The sequence below is a fragment of the Lynx canadensis genome, chromosome F1 (assembly GCF_007474595.2).
Source record: "Lynx canadensis isolate LIC74 chromosome F1, mLynCan4.pri.v2, whole genome shotgun sequence".
Lineage (NCBI taxonomy): Eukaryota > Metazoa > Chordata > Mammalia > Carnivora > Felidae > Lynx > Lynx canadensis.
This window is the reverse complement of record NC_044319.2, coordinates 19,958,418-19,978,917: the sequence shown is the minus strand read 5'-3', so window position 1 is coordinate 19,978,917 and position 20,500 is coordinate 19,958,418. Positions and strand designations below refer to the sequence as shown.

Sequence of the window (20,500 nt, the reverse complement as noted above, 5' to 3'; positions counted from 1 at the left end):
AGGAAGCTGGCTGCGGGAAGCAACTTAAGTTAGTCGTACTTTTCAACTCTTCCTTTACCTCTGTATCCCAGGATTCTGTCAATGTTCTAATTTTGTTATTTTTTTTAAACAGTAACGATCAAGCTAGGGGCAAGGGCTCTGATCACAGCAGAGTAGCGGCAGAAACAGCCAAATCGGTAAATGCCTACCTATAAAGAGCAAATATATTAAAAAGATACATTGGGGTTTTATGGCAGTCTCCTCTGACCAGTGGTTTTGCTGACAAAAGGATGTGGCATAGAACTCTTCCAATCACAAAGCTCCCTAGTATTCATATAGTATGATCAGGTTTCAAAGAAAGGTCAGCAAATACAAAGGAGAAAAATCTTTTTTAGATGAAAGATTAAATATATACCTATACATGATTTCCTCAGGTTATTAGTTTGTTTCAAAAAGCAAAATATGTATTGGTGCCTGAAAATGTATTAGGTAGGGAAGACACGAGTGATCAAATTCTCGGGAAAACTTTTTATTTGTCAAGAAAGGAGTCCAGAAGTCTTAAGACTGGGTGTGACACTAGCTGGGCTTACCCATGCAAATAGAAATAGAAGGGATTTGGAAATGTTTACAGCACTGTCAACCGCCTGTGTTTCTATCTTTTTACCTCTCTCCTTTACCTTGTCTTTATAGGTGCTCAGTTGTTTATTTTTCTAGTCATTTCCAGGAAAAGGCACAGGGGACTTATTATTTCCAGAGGGAGGTGGGGGATGGAATAGAGAGCAGTTACATTAAATGTTTGACTCGGAACGCGAAAGTTTATTCTGGAAACTGTAGGGGAAAAAAATTGAGGATTAAGGGTCCAGATTCCCAAAATATATTATGGTTCATCTGGCCTATAGGTTTCACAGTGTATGTGTTCTAATTATTCATGCAACACCAATCTGTTCCCAGTGCACACATAGGTAGTGGCTCAGCTGCTTGAAGGGAAGGAAAAGCTCTTTGTGTGGTTGATAGTCTCCTGAGGGTAATGAGTCAAGCTACTTTCTGCAGCCTCACCTAAGCAGAAGCCTCCCAGACCTTGCATTTCCTCTCTCCATCTAAAAGTTGGAGAAAATGGGGCTCCTGGGTGGCTCAGTCGGTTAAGGGTCCGACACCGGCTGAGGTCATGATCTCACAGTTCGTGAGTTCAAGCCCTACATCAGGGTTATGGTACAGAGCCTGCTTGGGATTCTCTCTCTCCCTCTCTCTCTGCCCATCTCCCACGTGTGCCTTCTCTCTCTCTCAACATAAATAAACTTTAAAAAAAGCTGCAGAAAATAGAGGCGTCTGGGTGTCTCAGTGGCTCAGTCATTGAAGCGTCCGACTCTTGATTTTGGCTCAGGTCCTGACCTTACAAGTTGGTGGGATCAAGCTCTGTGCTGGGCTCTGTGCTGACAGTGTGGAGCCTGCTTGGGATTCTCTCTCTCCTTCTCTGGTCCTTTTTGCACGCACGCGTGCGCGCGCACACACACACACACACACACACACACACACATTCTCTTTCAAGATAAATAAACAAGCACTAAAAAAAAGTTGCAGAACATATTTTTAAGTGGAAATGTTGCTAGAAATTGGATTTCCTAATGATTTATATACAAAGAACCAGGGAAGCAGTTGGATAAGTGGAAGCCACACCCCTCCAGCTCTCCCCCCTACCTGCTGTGTTTGTTGTCTCTGGATCGCTCTCACTTTGGGAACAGGGCTCTCTCTGGAGGAGGAAGACTGCTGCCGGGACCGGCTCCCATTCTGCACAGGTTCGGCCATGAGGGCTGCAGAGGCCACCGACATGCTCCCCGTGCTACGTAAGGAAGCACTATGTGGCAGGGATGGCGGGGCTTTGGCTCGGGCACCTAACCCAGCCTGGTCCATTTTCCGGATCTGGGCCTGCCCGGTACTATTCTGCCGTGGCAGAGCAAGAGGTATGTGTCTGTCTGGCACAGTATGCCGCCTGGAGAAATCCTCGCTCTGGGTGCTGCGTTTGGTGAAATCTTCCATGCTGCTATTGCTGGGCCCGCTGAGTTTGAAATCCTCACTGTTACTTTGGCTTCTGGAACTGGCAGTGCTTAGGTTCTCCAAACTGGAATCCACAGAGGCCTTTGGCATTGCCGGAATTGGGTTATTGAGGTGATAGACAGGGTTCTGGAATGACAAGGGCTGGAGGCTGCCTGGCTGGTTCAAGGCCGGGTGCAGGGGCCTTCGCACTTGGGGTGCGCTCTGGGGAGTGCTCTGGGTTTCCCGCAGTTGTTTGATGCTGGCCACCTGGGTTATGGAAAGCTGGCTTCCAGTTAAGCGCATAGGCACATCGAGCATGACAGGTGCATGCTCCACTTGAGCAGCGTGAGTGTCCTGAAGGTCCATGAGGGAGATGCTCCGACCGTTAGGAAGGCTACTTTCCTTCTCATCCTTTTCAGAGTAAGTCATGCTCTGGGAGGACGCTTGCTGCACCAGCAGTAATGTTTTCCCTCTGAAGTAGCTATCAGTGTTGTCCTGGCTTGGAGATTTTAGTTTATGCAAATCACTGTGGAAAAGGAGAGGACCCTTAATTACTCCTGGGGCAAATTCAAAACAGTTTTTTCAACCCAGGCATATGAACATTCCAAAGGCTCACAGTCCCAATGTGGATACTTACATTGGTTTCTAAACCCAGATTTCATCGTTACAATTCTTTAAAATCCAACATTTTTAGTTTCTCTCCAAAGGTGGGGAATAACGCTGTGCTTACCTCCTCATCATTGTCTTCAGTTTCTGCTAGAATTCTAGTCATATCCTAGTTAGGCTTTAAACCCTCCCAAATATTCTGATTCACAGTTAATTGCTTCTGTCTAAACCTTCAAGAGGAGGAAGCAGGGCTGAGGTACAACCAAAGGGTCACTGCTAAAGGCCCAAGTCTTGCCAATCCAGAAAAGAGGGTCAGTGTGAGCATCAACGTTGTATCTGCCTATCCGGCTGACACCGCCAGCCATAAAGTGATTTTAACGGAGGTTCTCCAGAGTTTTGAGTGCTACAATATATGGAAATAGAAATTTCAAAGCCCTTAATCTTCCATTAAGCCGGACCTAGATTCTTAAACAATGTTTGCTGAACATATTATAAGTCTACAATATCACTGTAGAAAATAAGAATCCTAGATCTTGTGTATTATTAGGACAAACAATTGGATTTATCTCAGGTCAGATGTTTTTTCCAACTGATCATGACTTTCAAGTTATAAATTCAACAAATAAATAGATTTCTGCCAAGTCTCTAAACATCACCTCTCTCTGAGACAACAGTTTATTTAAATTCTCTGTTTCATACCTGTCAGTGGGGTCTTCGAATATTTTCTGCAGCCCAGAGGAGAGGCTTCCACTGACATTTGGACTGGAGTTATGCTCAGTGAAGCGTCTTAGTTGCTGTTGTATTGGTGTAGGATTAGTCAGAGACTTGGTAATATCAGCAAGAACTCGAGGGAGAGGTCCCAATTTTGCCACGGTCGCCTGTAGGAAGGAATTTTCACCCTAATTGGATAATAAGCATTGCGACATCCACCAAGGATTGTTTTTGGGACAACGATGCCCATTGATGGAGGGGTGTAGGTTGGAGGGAAGGGTAGGTGTTTGCATATGGGAGTGGCAGGTTCATAATGCATTGTTATGGAGCAGCAGAACCATGGCGTCGAGATGAATGGAGGAGGCGAAACAAGGTGCAGCAGACATTGAGGAAAGAAAGGAAATAGAAATTAGGATTATGCAAATAAAAATTAAAAGACATGCTCAAAACAACCAAACTATTGCCATTCCAACTAAAATAGGCATGCAAAGCAAACTAAATCTTTGGAAGGCTAGTAGATCAAGGTGGGGGAGGGTAGGGGAAGAACCAAACACCTTCTAACCAAAGGACTTCGAGACCAGAGGATCGGCTAGTGTGATGAAACTTCCAAAGAAAAGGCATCATGTGAGAAAAGAAATGCATGCCAACATACAGGAAGGTGTTGCATTCAGGGGTCTGGAGCACTGCAGGGAACACAGATGATATACTGCCATCTACTATCCCATTTCCTTTAGGGAACTCTGACCTATTGTCAACTGGGTTTGCATCAGCAAGACAATCTTTTTTTAAACAGCAAAAGCAGGTAAACTCTGTGAGATATGTCTAGATTTACCCCTGGTTCCCAGGACTAAACACAGATTAAAAAGGACAAAGCATGTTTACATAGCAAAGCCTGTTGAAAGGACCTCAGCCCAAAATCAACCAGGCCTATTTCACAAGATTACTGTATCCGCATCCCACCGATGCAGTTATTCAACAAAGAGTAGCTTCTTAGTATTGGATTTATCCATCTCAATCATTTTTTTCTTTGGGGGAGTTCTTATTCTTATGGAGTCCTTTGGGACCCTTCAACTCTAGGGCAGTTCTACAAGACTGCCTCTGGGTCTCCTTTGTCTTCTCAACAACCAAGTCTCTTCAACTCTGCTCCAATGGGTAGAATGGGCACTCAAACGCCACCTCAAGAATAGCCTTTACCTGCTCAACTTTCTTGAGCCATGATTTGTATTCAAGGAATTTACCTCAGCATAGCTGCAACTCAAAATCTAGCTAGTACTCCTACAAGTGAAGAAGGGGCCCTCAAGAATAAGAGTTTACTATTTTACAAATGGTAGGACACCCTACCATTTACATTGCCTCAGGAAAGTGGTCTTTATTAATAGGTTTTACTCCCCTCCCCCATTTTTATCAGTACAACATTTTTAAGGATAATAGGAAAGTGGAGGAAAACAAATACATTCTTATCACAAAAAAATAACTTTGCTTTTGAAGTTATTCTAACATACCACCACACCTATTTATGAAGTACCTGTAGCAAACAAAAACATCAATAAATAATTATTGTGATAAACCTAGCCAGGATCTAAGACTACTTTCCATTATGAATTTGATTCCTCTTTGAAAAATTCCAGAAGGAAGCAAATGATTGGCATGGTATGTATTTAGTTACTAATATGGTATATAACAAGATTCTTAGCTTATACTCGGAAAATAAATGATTAAAAATAGTATTTTCTGTTTTTAAAATTCACATCTGTAGAAAAAGAAAACATCAGGATTTTCAGATCCCATGCAACTCCGTAGTACTAATAGTTACATTGAACCCTCTGACTTGAAGAATAAAAAAAAAAAAAAATCTCATGAGTTAAACCACTTAAACATAATAGTCTCAGTATTTTTCCAAGTCCACACTTTTGTTAGGATTATTATGAGGTTTTATCTCATCCTGCTTATACATGAATAAACCTGCGTATGGCAATATTTGATGTTAGTTTCCAGGCAAGGTTTTAGACATGCTATATATAATGTTATATACATATATGTATGTATTTATAGAAATATATACTCCATTAATTCAGCTAATTTCTTAAAAATATATGTGAATAATCTCATGGCTTTCTAGAAGTTCCTGGTTTGGAGGGCACGTATTTGATGCAGAATTGATAGCTATTTACTCCCAGACTTCTAGCACAAAAGGTCGTTTTCGACTAGCAGGAAGCGTGAAGGCTGTCACCCTGTGGATACTTTCCAGAATCTAGGTACATTAACGTTCTCTATCTCCCATCTCCCATTATGCTTCCAGCCTACTTTACCTTATCAAGTTGGGAAACTACTTCCCACAGTAAGGAATGCAAAACTGAAAGCTCTCGGCCCAGATCAATGTAACCATCAAAGCCTGGCGTGTTCGAGATGGTGTCCGGATTAGAGATCTCCAAAAGAAAGCGCTTCATTCCACCCCATTCATGTTCTAAAAAATCATTCATGAATGCCATATATTCTTCTTTGTTACCAAATCTGAAGTAGAGGGAGAGAAAATGAGAAAGGACATATTCAGGAAAAGAGATGTCTGAGTTGACTTTACACTGAGCTTTAACTTTTTTATTTTTATTTTGGGGAGGTAAGTGACTAATTTATAATCTGCTAAGTGATAAATGCTAAAACATACTTTCCTGATACTGATGTAACAATCAAATACTTTGCATAGCCTTCTAGTCTCTGTTGGCGAAAGCTAACTCTCTTTTTTCTGGTATCTAGAGCTCTCTGTAAATAACCTTCGTTTGCCTACCACATGCTCATCAGTACAAACCTTCAATATTGCTAGCTTCTTCAGAGTCTCCCAGATATATGCCGCTTCTCCAAGCCTGTGTGCACTACATGCTATTTATTTTTGCTAGAGAAGAACCTCTCTTCTTTGCCCATCTAAATTCTAGGTATCTTCAGCCCAGAAAATTTCTTTCAAAATAAGCTAGAAGTAATTTTTAGCAGAATTAGCTCAAATATGGGTAAATATGTCTATTTCTGTGCTGCTGTAAATATAGGGTACACAAAGTTAAAATAGTACACTTCCAAAAAGCCAATATTACACTAGAAAACAATCTGTCTCATTGAAGTTCCACTTTCTTCCTTCAATACGCTGCTAATAGAGAATCTTGTCTTTTTTGGAAACAATGAAAAGTGGCAAGAAAAGAGTGTGAGTGGACAAACTCTACCACCCAAACATAGCTGCTGTTTACATGTGAGTGCATTTCCTCCCCAGTGGTTTTCTAACTCCCTTTTTAAAAAATTTTAAACCTATATAAAAGTTGAAAGAATATACAACAAACAATCATATGCCATTCCTCTACATTAACCCACTGCTAACATTTTGCCAAGTTTGCTTTCACTTTCTCTCTACATACTTTTTTTTTTTTTTTTTTTTTTGCTGAACCATTTTAAACTAAGTTGCAGACATAAACTCTAAATACATTAGCACTCATTTCTTCAGAATAAGGAACATCTCTTACATAAACCAATGCTATTACCACGCTAAAACTTTTAAATCATCTTATATATAGTCCACATTTAATTGTCCCCAAAATGACTTATAGATTTTTTTTCCCCCAGTTCAGATCCAGTTAAGATTCAAGCATTGAAGTCTTTTAAAATCTAGAATAGTCCCTCTCCATCTTTTCAATTTTTCATGACATTGACTTTTTTCTTTGAAGGGGCCAGGCCAATTGTCTTAGATAATGTAACCACTGAGTTTGTCAGATGGTTTCTCCTAACGTGTTATACTTTAGTTTTTGTATTAACATACTTCTGGAATAACAGCCTATGTATCTTCTAGTATCCTTTTTCTTTTTTGCTCAAGTTTTGAATAGCACTTTCCATATAGTATAATTGTATCTGCATCATTTTCCGTATTATTGGACATTTTTGGTGAACACTGTGGTGGCTGCAAATATTCTACTGAATGCATGTACCATGGGTTACTGAACCATTCCTCTGTAAAGTGAATATTAAGCTGTTTCTTCTTTCTTCTATGTTGAATACCACTATAACGAAAATCTTGTAATACGAGTGATGAGGCTCCCCACCCCCATCCAAATTTTAGGTGTCACGTATTTTTCTTAAACAATGTTTTTAAAAGTGCTTATAGCAGTGACACCTACTTGGCAAAGTTAGCCAGGTTCTGAATGACCTTGGCAATTAGAGTCAGAGTCCGAGACGTGCGGTCATCAGGATACTCCTGCATCAGGTTGAAAAGACTGGGAGACATAATGGCTGGGCACAGAAAACGCAGAAATAACGAGGCACTGATGAGCCGCTCGCTGATGTCCTGCTTGCCACGGTTCAGGCACTGCTGCTTCCATGACGCAAACACTTCTTTCAACTCACGAGGGAAAACACTGGGGAAGGAAAAAAGATCAAAACCTCTAAATACAAAAGTACCATAACCCAAGAAGACACAAGTGATCCCATCTGGCCCAACACACCTACTCTAGAGCCAGGCTAAGAGGAGAGCCTAGTGGAGAGAATTCTGCCTGATTCATGGCTTCGAGTTGGTGGAAAATTCACGGAAGCCCAGATGGAGACTGGAAACCCACAGCCATAAAACTCAGGGATTAGTGTAAATTTAGTTTTGCAACGTAGGAAAATGGCATGAGGCTCCTGACTGAACCATCTGGTTTAATAGAGCTTACCATAATCTCTCTAAAGAGCGTTCTTCAAAACTTCCAGAATCTCACCAATTGCAGGGGTTGGAGCGATGATCAAAAATCATTAACACAACTGTCTAACACTGGTAAACACTTCAGAAAGCCATTGAAATACTTTGGGAATTAGAGGACGTGGTGCTCCTATTCTGGGGAAATATTATATTTATGTAGATAGTTCACAGGTGCTTCTGCTTACAGTGGAGGTTTGGACTTCAGAGGGGACTATATTAGGGAAACTTTCCATCTTCCCCCTGAGCCCTTTCTCTGGGTGGGAGATACTACAGTTGACACTGTGATGACTTTTACATGGAAAAACTGAAGTTCCACGAGCAGAGGCTGAGGCACTGACACCTGCTCACCAGTACGAGTTGATGATCTTGCAGAAAGCCAGCTCACAGCACATTTTCAGGTTGCTCTGATGCTCTATCAGTTCACTAGAGGAACACCTGCTGGGCTCCACCTCACAGTTCTCATCTGACTCGTACAGAGCTTTGATGAACTCCCCTGTTTGAAGAGAGAAGGTGACAGGTAGTGTAACTATGAGCAGCGTCTTCCTGAACAGAACAAAAGGATTTAGGATTTCTGTCCTAAAATGTATAACGGGAATTTCTTTCTGAGACCTGACATGGAGGACATGAAGGATTGTTGCTGCTTTAGACCCCCAAGGGTTACCACCTCCCATATATGATGTTTATCTTCCTCATCTTGGAAGCAGAAAAACTGCAATCGCTAACCTCACCATCGTGGTATTTATAAAAATAATAATGATCATACCTTCAACAATGATACAGCTTTAAATCTTTTACCTGAAACCACAAATTCTTTATTTTTGAGGTGGGGGGGCAGAGAGAGAGGGAGACACAGAATCTGAAGCAGGATCCAGGCTCTGATGTCAGCACAGAGGCTGACGCGGGGCTCGAGCTCACGGACCGCGAGATCATGACCTGAGCCAAAGTCAGAGGCTTAACGTCCGACTGAGCCACCCAAGTGCTCCACAAATATATTTAATTAGCAGGAACTCGTTATTTGTTATAAGGCTGCTCTACCAGGATGAATAATGTTGTTATTATTTTAGAAGAAAAAAGAACCCACGCTTGACTGAATACCCACCTAAGGTGTTAGTGCTAATGCTGGTGTCAAACATAGATTTGAGTAAGGGTCTCTAGGCTTACCTCTTGTAAAGGGGATAGTCATTCAACATAGTAGAAAAAATGTAGCAGACATTTCTTCATAGAAGCTTAGAAGCACTGTTTATATATCCCATCCTCTATAGGATATAGATTGTTCGTTCCCTGAACGAACAAATCCTTTCCTTACTTGTTTATCCTCCACTACACACCATACCTTGTGTATGTTCTAGTGTTCTGTGTTTCGCAATGTTTTGTGCTCTTTGTTCACATGTCTGTCTCACGTTCACACCTCTAGGATGAATACCCTTGGAGGTCAGGGCCAGCTTCTATTCATGTTTGAATCTCCAGCCTACCAAATAGCTCTCAAAGCATTGCAGATGTTCAATAAATATTTATCAGAAATGATAGCATGTATTCTTGTTTTTTTTAATGTTTGTTTATTTTCGAGAGAGAAAGAGTGTGAGCAGGGGAGGGGCAAAAGGAGAGGGAGACAGAGGATCCGAAGAGGGCCTGGCACTGACAGCAGTGAGCCCGATGTGGGGCTCAAACTCATGAACTGCAAGATCATGACCAGAGCTAAAGTCTGACACTCAACCGACTGAGCCACCCAGACACCCTTATTCTTGGTTTTTTACAGGTCTTTATGACAAAGGAGTAGATCTTGCAAAGATCCTTTCAAATCTGCTCATATCATTCAAAGTTCAGGCTAGTTATAATAGATTTCATGGACATGAACAAAAACTTCTGCAAAATTAATTAGCAGTAGCATCATGAGGAGTATTTTCTATCAAAAGGGTAAGTAGTGAGGCAAGTGAAGATTTAAAAAGTAGCTATAATAGAGGATGGGAAATGATTATTTGGAAGAAAATGTTTGGAGAATAGGAAATTAGTAGATGGAAAAAGTAAAGGCTTTGGAATCAGACAGACCTAAGGTCAAATCACTTAATTACTGGGGAGCCTTGAGAAGTCATTTAACTAAAAGTCTGAGTTTCAGCTGCCTTATTAACAAAATGGCGTCAATAACTCCCACCCTTACAGATCTGTGGCGAGGATCAGAAATAATGCATGAATAGAAAAGTATCCAATATGGTGCATGGCACTTAGTAGGGGCTCTAGACATGCAATTTAAAAATAATTTTTCATAAAGTGAAAACACCCGAAAATATTTATAAATTCTCACAAGATTTGTATGTGACATGTTCTCAATGTCCCCTATACTATGTGCTTCCACACAATTTACCTCATTTAAAGAACACCTAAATTTACTCTACTACAAAGCTGTAATCATCCAGACAGTATGGTATTGGCACAAAAACAGACACATAGACCAATGGAATAGAGAACCCAGAACTGGACCCACAAATGGGTGGCCAACTAATTTTTGACACAACAGTATCGAATGGGAACAGTATCGAATGGGAACAGTATCGAATGGGAAAAAGACAGTTATTAGCAAATGGTGCTGGGAGAACTGGATAGCAACGTGCAGAAGAATGAAACTAGACCACTTTCTTACACCATACACAAAAATAAACTCAAAATGGACGAAAGAGCTAAATGTGAGACAGGAAACCATCAAAACACTAGAGGAGAAAACAGGCAACAACCACTTTGACCTCAGCTGCAGCAATCTCTTGCTTGACACGTTTCCAAAGGCAAGGGAAATAAAAGCAAAAATGAACTACTGGGACCTCATCAAGATAAAAAGCTTCTGCACTGCAAAGGAAACAATCAACAAAACTAAAAGGCAACCGATGGAATGGGAAAAGATATTTGCAAATGACATATCGGATAAAGGGTTAATATCCAAAATCTATAAAGAATTTACCAAACTCAACACCCGAAAAACAAATAATCCAGTGAAGAAATGGGCAGAAGACACAAATAGACACTTTTCTAAAGAAAACATCTAGATGGCCAACAGACACATGAAAAGATGCCCAACATCACTTATCATCAGGGAAATACAAATCAAAACCACACTGAGATACCACCTCACACCCGTCAGAATGGCTAACATTAACAACTCAGACAACAACAGATGCTGGCGAGGATGTGGGGAAACAGGAACCCTCTTGCACTGTTGGTGGGAATGCAAACTGGTGCAGCCGCTCTGGAAAACAGTGTGGAGGTTCCTTAAAAAATGAAAATAGATCTACCCTATGACCCAGCAATAGCACTGCTAGGAATTTACCTGAAGGATACAGGAGTGCTGATGCATAGGCGCATATGTACCCCAATGTTTATAGCAGTGCTTTCAACAGTAGCCAAATTCTGGAAAGAGCCTAAATGTCCATCAACTGATGAAAGGATAAAGATGACGTGGTTTAGATGTACAATGGAATACTACTTGGCAATGAGAAAGAATGAAATCCTGCCATTTGCAGCAACATGGATGGAACTGGAGAGTATTATGTTAAGTGAGGTAAGTCAGTCAGAGAAAGACAGATATCATATGTTTTCACTCATATGTGGAACTTGAGAAACTTAACAGAAGACCATGGGGGAAGGGAAGGGGAAAAAAAATAGTTTCAAACAGAGAGGGTGGGAGGCAAGCCATAAGAGACTCTTAAATACAGAGAACAATCTGACAGTTGGGAGGTGGGAGAGAGGGGAAAATGGGTGATGGGCATTGAAGAGGGCACTTGTTGGGATGAGCACTGAGTGTTTTACGTAAGTGTTGAATCACGGGAATCTACCCCCAAAACCAAGAGCACACTATATACACTGTATGTTAGCCAAGTTGACAATAAATTATATATATATATATATTTTTTAATTTTTTTTCAACGTTTATTTATTTTTGGGACAGAGAGAGACAGAGCATGAACAGGGGAGGGGCAGAGAGAGAGGGAGACACAGAATCGGAAATAGGCTCCAGGCTCTGAGCCATCAGCCCAGAGCCTGACGCGGGGCTCGAACTCACGGACCGCGAGATCGTGACCTGGCTGAAGTCGGAGGCTTAACCGACTGCACCACCCAGGCACCCCGACAATAAATTATATTAAAAAAGAGCAGCTAAATTTAAAACTAAGTCATCAATATCAAATATTCCGCATAAAAGTTGGCCCACCTCTAAATTTATACCATTAATATTCTGTTTAGTGAGTTCTTTAAGGCTATATCTAGTTTAGGGAAACAATACTAATATTAATGAATCATTGATAAACTTTAAGAATTATTTTTTACTCTCCAAGAAAAGAGCCAAATAAATAATACAAGGGTCCAGAAGTAAATCAGTTGTCTAGGGGTGCCTGGGTGGCTCAGTTGGTTGAGCGTCTGATCCTCAGTTTCAGCTCAGGTCATGATCTCACATTTCATGAGTTCGAGCCCCACATCGGGCCCTAAGCTCACATCACGGAGCCTGCTTGGGTTTCTCTCTCCTCTGTCTCTGCCCCTCCCCTGCTTGTGCTGTCTCTGTCTCTCTCAAAGTAAATAAACTTAAAACAAAATTTATATAAATCAATTGTCTAAAGATTTTTTTTACCTGATTATGATATATTTAAAGTCCTCCCAAACTGAGAGAATTATTTTCACCTTTGAAACTATAACCTGTCTGATAATGTGGAAAACACCACACTGAAAGGCAAACCTTTTATAGATTTGCACCTAGAAGCTGCTTACCTGATCAAAAATTATTGAGATAGATTCAGTAATCCATTTGCATTTGCTCACTTGTCTTTGAAAAAGATCAGAGCCAAAGGGGTGCTTACTATATTGTTTAAATGTGACTTTGTACCTAGAACGTTCTATGGCGTGTTTTCTATGTAAATCATTAACTCATTACTATCTAGCATCCAAATTGTGTATAAATAAGTTAGTAGGTATGGCCATATCATTGCTAAAATAAAATTTGCCTCTGTCACCAAGGGTGGAAATCAGGGGCTTTTCTGTGTCTCATAGATGGTATTTCTGTGTGTCACAGGGTATCAACGTGCAATCTGATTTTAGTCAGAAAGGTAAAAGGTGTTAACAGGTGGAAGCTTTAAGTCAAGTCTAACTGAGCCACCTCAGTTATGTCTGTGCAGTACATAATAATGCCTTAATCAAGATAAATACATATTGTATAATATGACTGGTAACTTTTAACTAAGTTTTCTGAGAATTCTTCAGGCAGTCTGGAAAGAACATCTATTTTTTTGCCCAAAGTGTATGAAATATAACTGAACTTTAATTATTCTGAGTGCTCAGCTGTCCTTATTAATTTAATTTTTTGGTTTACGGAGACTTCACTGTGAAGCCTTTTTCTTTGACACTTACTGAAGGATTAGAGGCTCCTGCCATAGTAAGTACAGTCTTGTATGACAAAAATAATTCAATCTTTATAAGGTAACTGAAAATTTTGCAGTTCTTCAGGATTACTATTTGAAAATTCACTTATTACTATGTCAAACCATATAAAATAAGTCTGAATTTACACTGGCTCCAAGACAGATACTCTGTAAGTTGTTTTCAAAAGGCAGTTTCTGTTATAAAAGTAAAATATAGCAGAAAAATCAGCCATTGAGAGTCTAAGATATAAAGGCTAACTAGAACTGTGGGCAGTTAAGTGGGAAGAAGACAGGAGAATCTCTGCCCTGGAGAAGCTTACCAATTAATTTTGTTTACGTGCTTGGAAGCGGCAGCTATTTTCACTACCCTGGTCCTTGCTCTTTGAAGAGATCTTTGTGGGGTTATGTGAATTTGTTCCCATGCTCACTGAATTTTCATGTATCATTTAGCCCATCAACTAATTATTCACAGTCCTATCAAAGTACTTGCATCTACTTTTCACTTTGGAAATTATTTATTTGGAAATCCTGTATAGTACACTGAATGGCAGAATACAGATATTTGATTTTTAAGAGGTAGAATTATGTGGTCTACACATAATTTACCCCTATGTCCATATAATGGAGACTACGTATGGTTGAGATGCTTCATCATTGCCTTTTAGAAGGCAATACAAATCACTGAAGGAAGCCATGAGATATACTTTCTGATATGACTGTAAAAAGCTCTTTATGTGAGACTATGAATCTCTGTAACTTTCGTATCAATGAAAATCCATATTCACTATTCTTGTAAATTCCCACTAGATCTTAAACTAAAGCACATAACTTAGAGAAAAGAATACGAAGACAGGACACAGGAAGAGAAATAATTTACTTCTGCAGAGTAGGAATTAATGGCTACTATAGTGAGTCTACTTCTTGTAAGCACGATGGTCCTATTTCTTGAGCAGTCATTCACATTTTACCCTGTACAACCCAGTTCCTGTCCTCCTGATGGCAGTCCCAGCCACCACTAGTGAAGTTACCGAATGCAATAGCCACTTTTTCTTTCTTAACCTCTACCTTCCTCAATCTCTTGAGGATATTGATGCTTTCATTTCTTTTGGTGTCTAGGACTCAGGATTTTCCTGGTTTTCCTGCTTTGTGTGCATGTGCGCACGCATGCTTTTTCTTTGTGATCACTTTCCTGATTCCTCCTCTTCCTTCCATCTATATCACAAGCCTAGGTGCACTGTAAGACCTGTCTCTGGCCCAGTCTCTTTCTGCTCTTGTAAACTTGTAGCTTCATTTATCCCTCCACATGGGTAACTCGGTCCTAAATTTCCAGGAGACACCTAGGCAAATGTCTTGAGATTTCTTACCTAGAACCTCTGGGATTTCCTATTAGAACTTCAAATTGAATACCCATGAAGTGGAAATATCATTTTCCATCTTTCAAGCCTACTACTTCTGTGTTCTTTACCTCTGTTGAGAACCTCATCATCCTTCTCGTAACCAATATTCATTGTAATAACTGGTCTCCACCCCCAACCCTGGCATATTCTCACAAATTGAAGTTGCCAGGTCCCATCAGCTCAACTTCTTGAATATTTCTCAGATCCACCTTACCTCTTACTCTTGGTGATCACATCAATCAGAAGCTCTTGGTTTCTTACCCTCCTTCTTACAATGGCTTCTTCACTGGTCTCTGTTTTCAGTTGCTTTCTTCACCAACCCATTTTAATCACTTTGTTAAACTGATTCTATTGAAAACAGCCTGCTCAAAACCTGCAGTGGCTCACCAGTGATTACTGTTAAAATCTAAACCCCTCAGGGGGCGCCTGGGTGGCGCAGTCGGTTAAGCGTCCGACTTCAGCCAGGTCACGATCTCGCGGTCCGTGAGTTCGAGCCCCGCGTCGGGCTCTGGGCTGATGGCTCGGAGCCTGGAGCCTGTTTCCGATTCTGTGTCTCCCTCTCTCTGCCCCTCCCCCGTTCATGCTCTGTCTCTCTCTCTCTCTCTGTCCCAAAAATAAATAAATGTTGAGGAAAAAAAAAAAAATCTAAACCCCTCAGCTTGGCATTCAACGCTCTCAACAATTTGGTTCTAAATGTTTTTCTTCTTTGTTGTTGTTGACTTGTCTTTTTCATTTCATTTTTTAGCTAATTGGTTTTATTTCATACGTGCCTGGCTCTCTCATACTGCTATGCCTTTTTATCAGTATGGTTCTTTCCCTATGCCAATCCCTACCACTTCCCTTGTCCAATATCTGTTTTTATTTAACCTTTCTGCCTTTCAAGCTACACACACATTGTTTATGTATCTTACATGGGAAATTCCATCATCCCATCAGCTAGAATAATTTCTTTAATACTTTGAAAAAGCACAGAATCTCTCGCACTCTCTCTCTCTCTTTGGCTATAGGGATATCCTTATCTTTCTTATCTCCCTATCTTATAAAATCCTTGAGGGCAAAAATCTATGCATTCATTCAACATAACTGTCTAACCTTCATAATCACATGTGACTATTGAGCACTTGAAACGTGGCTAGTGCAAACTGGAATGTGTAATAAATGCAAAATACACACTAAAGTTTAAAGAGCTAGTATGAAAAAAAAGTAAGATACCTCACTAATAACTTTTATTTTGATAGCTTGTTAAATAGTATTTGGATATAATGGGTTAACTATAATATCAATAAAATTAATTTTGCCTGTTTCTCCTTACCCTTTTAAAAACACTGTGACCACTAAGAAATTTAAATTACATACGACTCACATTATGTTTCCATATGATGGTGCTGCTCTACATTCTGTGGGAAGTACTGGGGATATGGAGATAAAAGAAATTGTTCAAGAAACTCACATCTGCCTTATCATGATGTATATCACCCAGCCCAGTGCCTTACTCTAGAGGTTAACTGTGTGAATTTCAAGACCAGATCTGGAATTCTAGGTGAGTAGCCTAGTCAGCAAGAACTACTGTTTGGGCAAAATTTAGTAATTGTTAAAAATTCTGGAGATCTTGAAGGCAAAACTTGGGAGCTGTGGGAACTGGTAAGAGTTTTTTCACTTTCAATGCATGATAACAAATGTTAACACTTTGAAGAATTACATAACCTATTTATATCATAATGTAAATAACCAACACTTTGGGGGAAACGGGTGCCCCCAGATCTAGTAGTGACATTACTCATGGTGTGTATCTCAGCATCAGGAACTTGAGCGCCTGGGAGTTGCAGCATATACTGATGGGCTTTCTCTTTCTGTACATTTATTGTAATAAACCAACGTGCAATAAACCAGTACTACTGGTGAGTAGTGCAGAGGCTTACAGCTGAAACTCAAACTTTAACACTCTAGTCAGCTAGGATTTAGTAACCTGCTGAACTTGAGTTCAATCTGTTTGTCCTACGAGGGTGAAAAAACAAAATTGAAAGGCAAAGAAAGCAATGTTTTGCTTCTCCATACCCAATGCGTCATGAAGATACTGTTGTCCCACCAACTTGAGGTATTCCTCAATGGATTTGGTGGCAATGGTATTCTCTCTGAAGATTAAGACATCATGCTCTCCACAGCGATCCACCTCAGACATCACCAAGTCGGTCAGAAAATCCTGGTGGAATAATGTTCAGTCAGTCACAAAGCAACCGAATAAATAATATATGTTAGAAGAAACCGATGAAATATCAGACATCCTGGAAATGCTGCTTTAACACTAAAGGTGCCTGATTCATTTGTAAGAAAAAAAGTCAGCCAGGATAAAAGCTTAGGTACCACCAGCTCTAAGTTTAAAATTCCTTCAAAGGTTTTCCATTACACTTTAGATAAAGACCATACTTTTGCATGTGGCCTACGAGTCTCTACATTTTCTGGCTTCTGTCTACCTTCCCAACCTCCTCATATACCATTCTCTGCATTCTGTCCCAGTTTCAATGGGCTTTTTTTTTTTTTTTTTTTTTTTTTTGGCCCTTGAATATATCAAGACCTTTTTTTTTTTTTATTTTTTTTTTTTAAATTTTTTTTTTCAACGTTTATTTATTTTTGGGACAGAGAGAGACAGAGCATGAACGGGGGAGGGGCAGAGAGAGAGGGAGACACAGAATTGGAAACAGGCTCCAGGCTCTGAGCCATCAGCCCAGAGCCTGACGCGGGGCTCAAACTCACAGACCGCGAGATCGTGACCTGGCTGAAGTCGGACGCTTAACCGACTGCGCCACCCAGGCGCCCTCAAGACCTTTTTAACACAAGATGCTATTTACCACAAAGCTTCTAGAAATGCTGTTCTCAGGTCTGCTTCACTCCCACCCTTGTTCCTGCCCCCAGGGGCATGGAGGTAATTCCTCAAATCCTTTGGATCCTAGTGTGTACATAATTTCCTCAATGAAGCCTTCTCTGACCAGCATCAGTCAGGTCCCGTATTCCCCATTCTTGTAGTGCCTATGTCTTTTTTTTTTTCTATGTACTTCTGACTGTAATCACACATTTATTTCTGTAAGTACTCAATTATTATCTGTTTTCCCCAGAAGACTATAAACCCCATGAGGCCAAAGACAGTGTGTATTTTTAGTCATCTCTAGATTTTCAGCATTTAATAGTTTCTGGTACATATTAGGTGTTCAATATATAATAGTTACAAATTGGTCCACAGTGTCAACACGGAATTTCTTAAACTTAGCACTTCAACTCATTTTCTAGGCTAATTACCTACCTACCTACCTACCTACCTACCTACCTACCTATCTCCATCCATCCATCCGTCCATCCATCCAGGAAAAAGGCATAAAGAGAAATAAAGCCCTTAAGAAATAACTGCTCCTTTTCCCAACAGTCCTAAAAATTAACTTGATGGGGGCACCTGAGTGGCTCACTCCATTAAGCATCTGACTCTTGATTTCGTCTCAGGTCATGAGCTCACAGTTTGTGAGATCGAGCCCCATGTCGGGCTCTGGGCTGATAGCGCAGAGGCTGCTTGGGATTCTCTCTCTTCTTCTGTCTCTGCCCCTCCCTCTCTCTCTCTCAAAATAAGTAAATAAACTCAAAAAAAAATTAACTTGATGTAAAATTCAATGTTTACTGTTGTTCAGTTTAAATGTAACAACATCATGTATTTGTGATATATATGTATATATACATACCATGGATGTAATATATCCATTGTATATTTCAAAGTCTCCAAAACCAAAAACAAAGGAAATATGCTGACTTACTTTTATTTTAAATTTAAGCATTTTGAACATTAATGGGATTTACTCTGGGGAAGCTCAACAAAGTGAGGGGTCACTATTAAAACTCATATACTAAGGAACAGGTGGAAAGTTATCGGGGTGAAGGTAACTTTCTTTATCTTGATTGTTGTGGTTTCCCGGGGTACATAATATGCAAAACTCATTGTATTTTCCACTTAAAATGGGTGTATTATATGTAAACTGTATCTCAATAAGGTTGTTGAAAAATATCCTACATACATATCCTTGAACCTCAAGTAATAGAAGAGCAGAATGAACAAATCCGTACAATTTCAAAGATGAGACTCAAAATTTCAATGACACCTGACCCCAAACCTGTAAGCTATTTGTAACACTAGAAAACTTAAAATTATTATCACAAAATTCAACTACAAAAATGATAATCAGTAGGAAGGCAGTTAGATAAGGGACTATTAAAATCGGATATATGGATATATTCTGATTTATATCAAGAAATCTTAAAAGCATTTAATTTTATTGTTTGGTTCTAAATAAATTATTCTAGCTGTGAAATCTTCTACATCTAAAATACGGTTTTACCATAATCCATTTGCATACAACATAATGGAGACTCAGGCTAGTGAATATGGCTCATAGAGATGGTAATTATCATAGTTCAGGCTGATCACAGAGTCTATCAATGGGGTGGGTTTCTTCATATAATTAGTATATTCCTTTTTTTTTCCATCTTCCTCAATTTTTTCTTCTATCCAGGATGAAGTTAGATAAAACTATCATGAAACATGGAATACTACTTGGCAATGAGAGAGAATGAAATATGACCTTTTGTAGCAACGTGGATAGAACTGGAGAGTGTTATGCTAAGTGAAATAAGTCATACAGAGAACGACAGATACCATATGTTCTTACTCTTATGCGGATCCTGAGAAACTTAACAGAAGACCATGGGGGAGGGAAAGGAAAAAAAAAAAAAAGTTAGAGAGGGAGAGAGCCAAACCATAAGAGACTCTTAAAAGCTGAGAATAAACTTAGGGTTGATGGGGGTGGTAGGGAGGGGAGGGTGGGTGATGGGCATTGAGGAGGGCACCTATTGGGATGAGCACTGGGTGTTGTATGGAAACCAATTTGACAATAAATTTCATATTAAAAAAAAAACTGTCATCAAACAGCTACCAGTTAAATAATATCCCTTGGAAATACCAAGGGATTTTAATTCCATGAAGACTCTTGCTGATGCCCACTATGCTTCTGGAATTCCTACTTCTGTGACTAGGGAATAGAGTCATCAGTTAATCTTAACTTAAAACATAGTTAGGTGGGGTGCCTGGGTGGCTCAGTTGGTTAAGCATCTGACTTTGGCTTAGGTCATGATCTCACAATTCATGAGTTTGAGCCCCACGTCGGGGTCTGTTCTGACAGCTCAGAGCCTGGAGCCTGCTTCGGATCCTGTGTCTCCCTCTCTCTCTGCCTCTTCCTCGCTCGCACTTTGTACCTCTCTCTCAAATAAACATTAAAAAATATATATAGTGAGGAGCAAAACCATCATACAGCACACCCTGGAACTAAAGATAATCTTGAACACACTGTGAGATTAGCACACCAATTCTACCATTTGTTCTGTCGATAATAAGGAGCTAGCCCTGGTATCTATGTTTCGCGCAAATGGATTTTAAATAAATATCTGTTGGTGTCTCCATGTTACTTCTTTGTTTTATAATCCCCATCTTTTCTGCATGTGACAACTACTAATAGGTTTCCTTCCTACTTTTTTATTTTTTTTATTTTTTTTTACTGATAGCAAAGCATACTTCTCCAATTTGGATTTCTATACCAAACATAGTATGGTTATTTGTTCATAACATGTAGGGAAGAGATTTTGGGTAATGT

General features: G+C 39.9%; 1 protein-coding gene across 7 annotated transcripts in view; it reads right to left on the bottom strand.

Annotated features, from left to right (window-relative positions):
* The window catches only part of RASAL2 (RAS protein activator like 2), a 364,251-nt gene that overhangs the window by 25,365 nt on the left and 318,386 nt on the right, over positions 1 to 20,500 (bottom strand). For 5 of the 7 annotated variants that reach the window (XM_030303462.1, XM_032591839.1, XM_030303459.1 and 2 more), the window contains 6 exons: positions 16,875 to 17,019; positions 8,381 to 8,525; positions 7,476 to 7,712; positions 5,637 to 5,838; positions 3,316 to 3,515; positions 1,675 to 2,536 (listed from right to left, as the gene is read on the bottom strand). In XM_030303462.1, the coding sequence (XP_030159322.1) occupies positions 1,675 to 2,536; positions 3,316 to 3,515; positions 5,637 to 5,838; positions 7,476 to 7,712; positions 8,381 to 8,525; positions 16,875 to 17,019 (1,791 nt within the window). The remainder of the gene's footprint in view (positions 1 to 1,674; positions 2,537 to 3,315; positions 3,516 to 5,636; positions 5,839 to 7,475; positions 7,713 to 8,380; positions 8,526 to 16,874; positions 17,020 to 20,500) is intronic. The other 2 variants (XM_030303463.1, XM_032591838.1) reach the window with 1 other exon arrangement.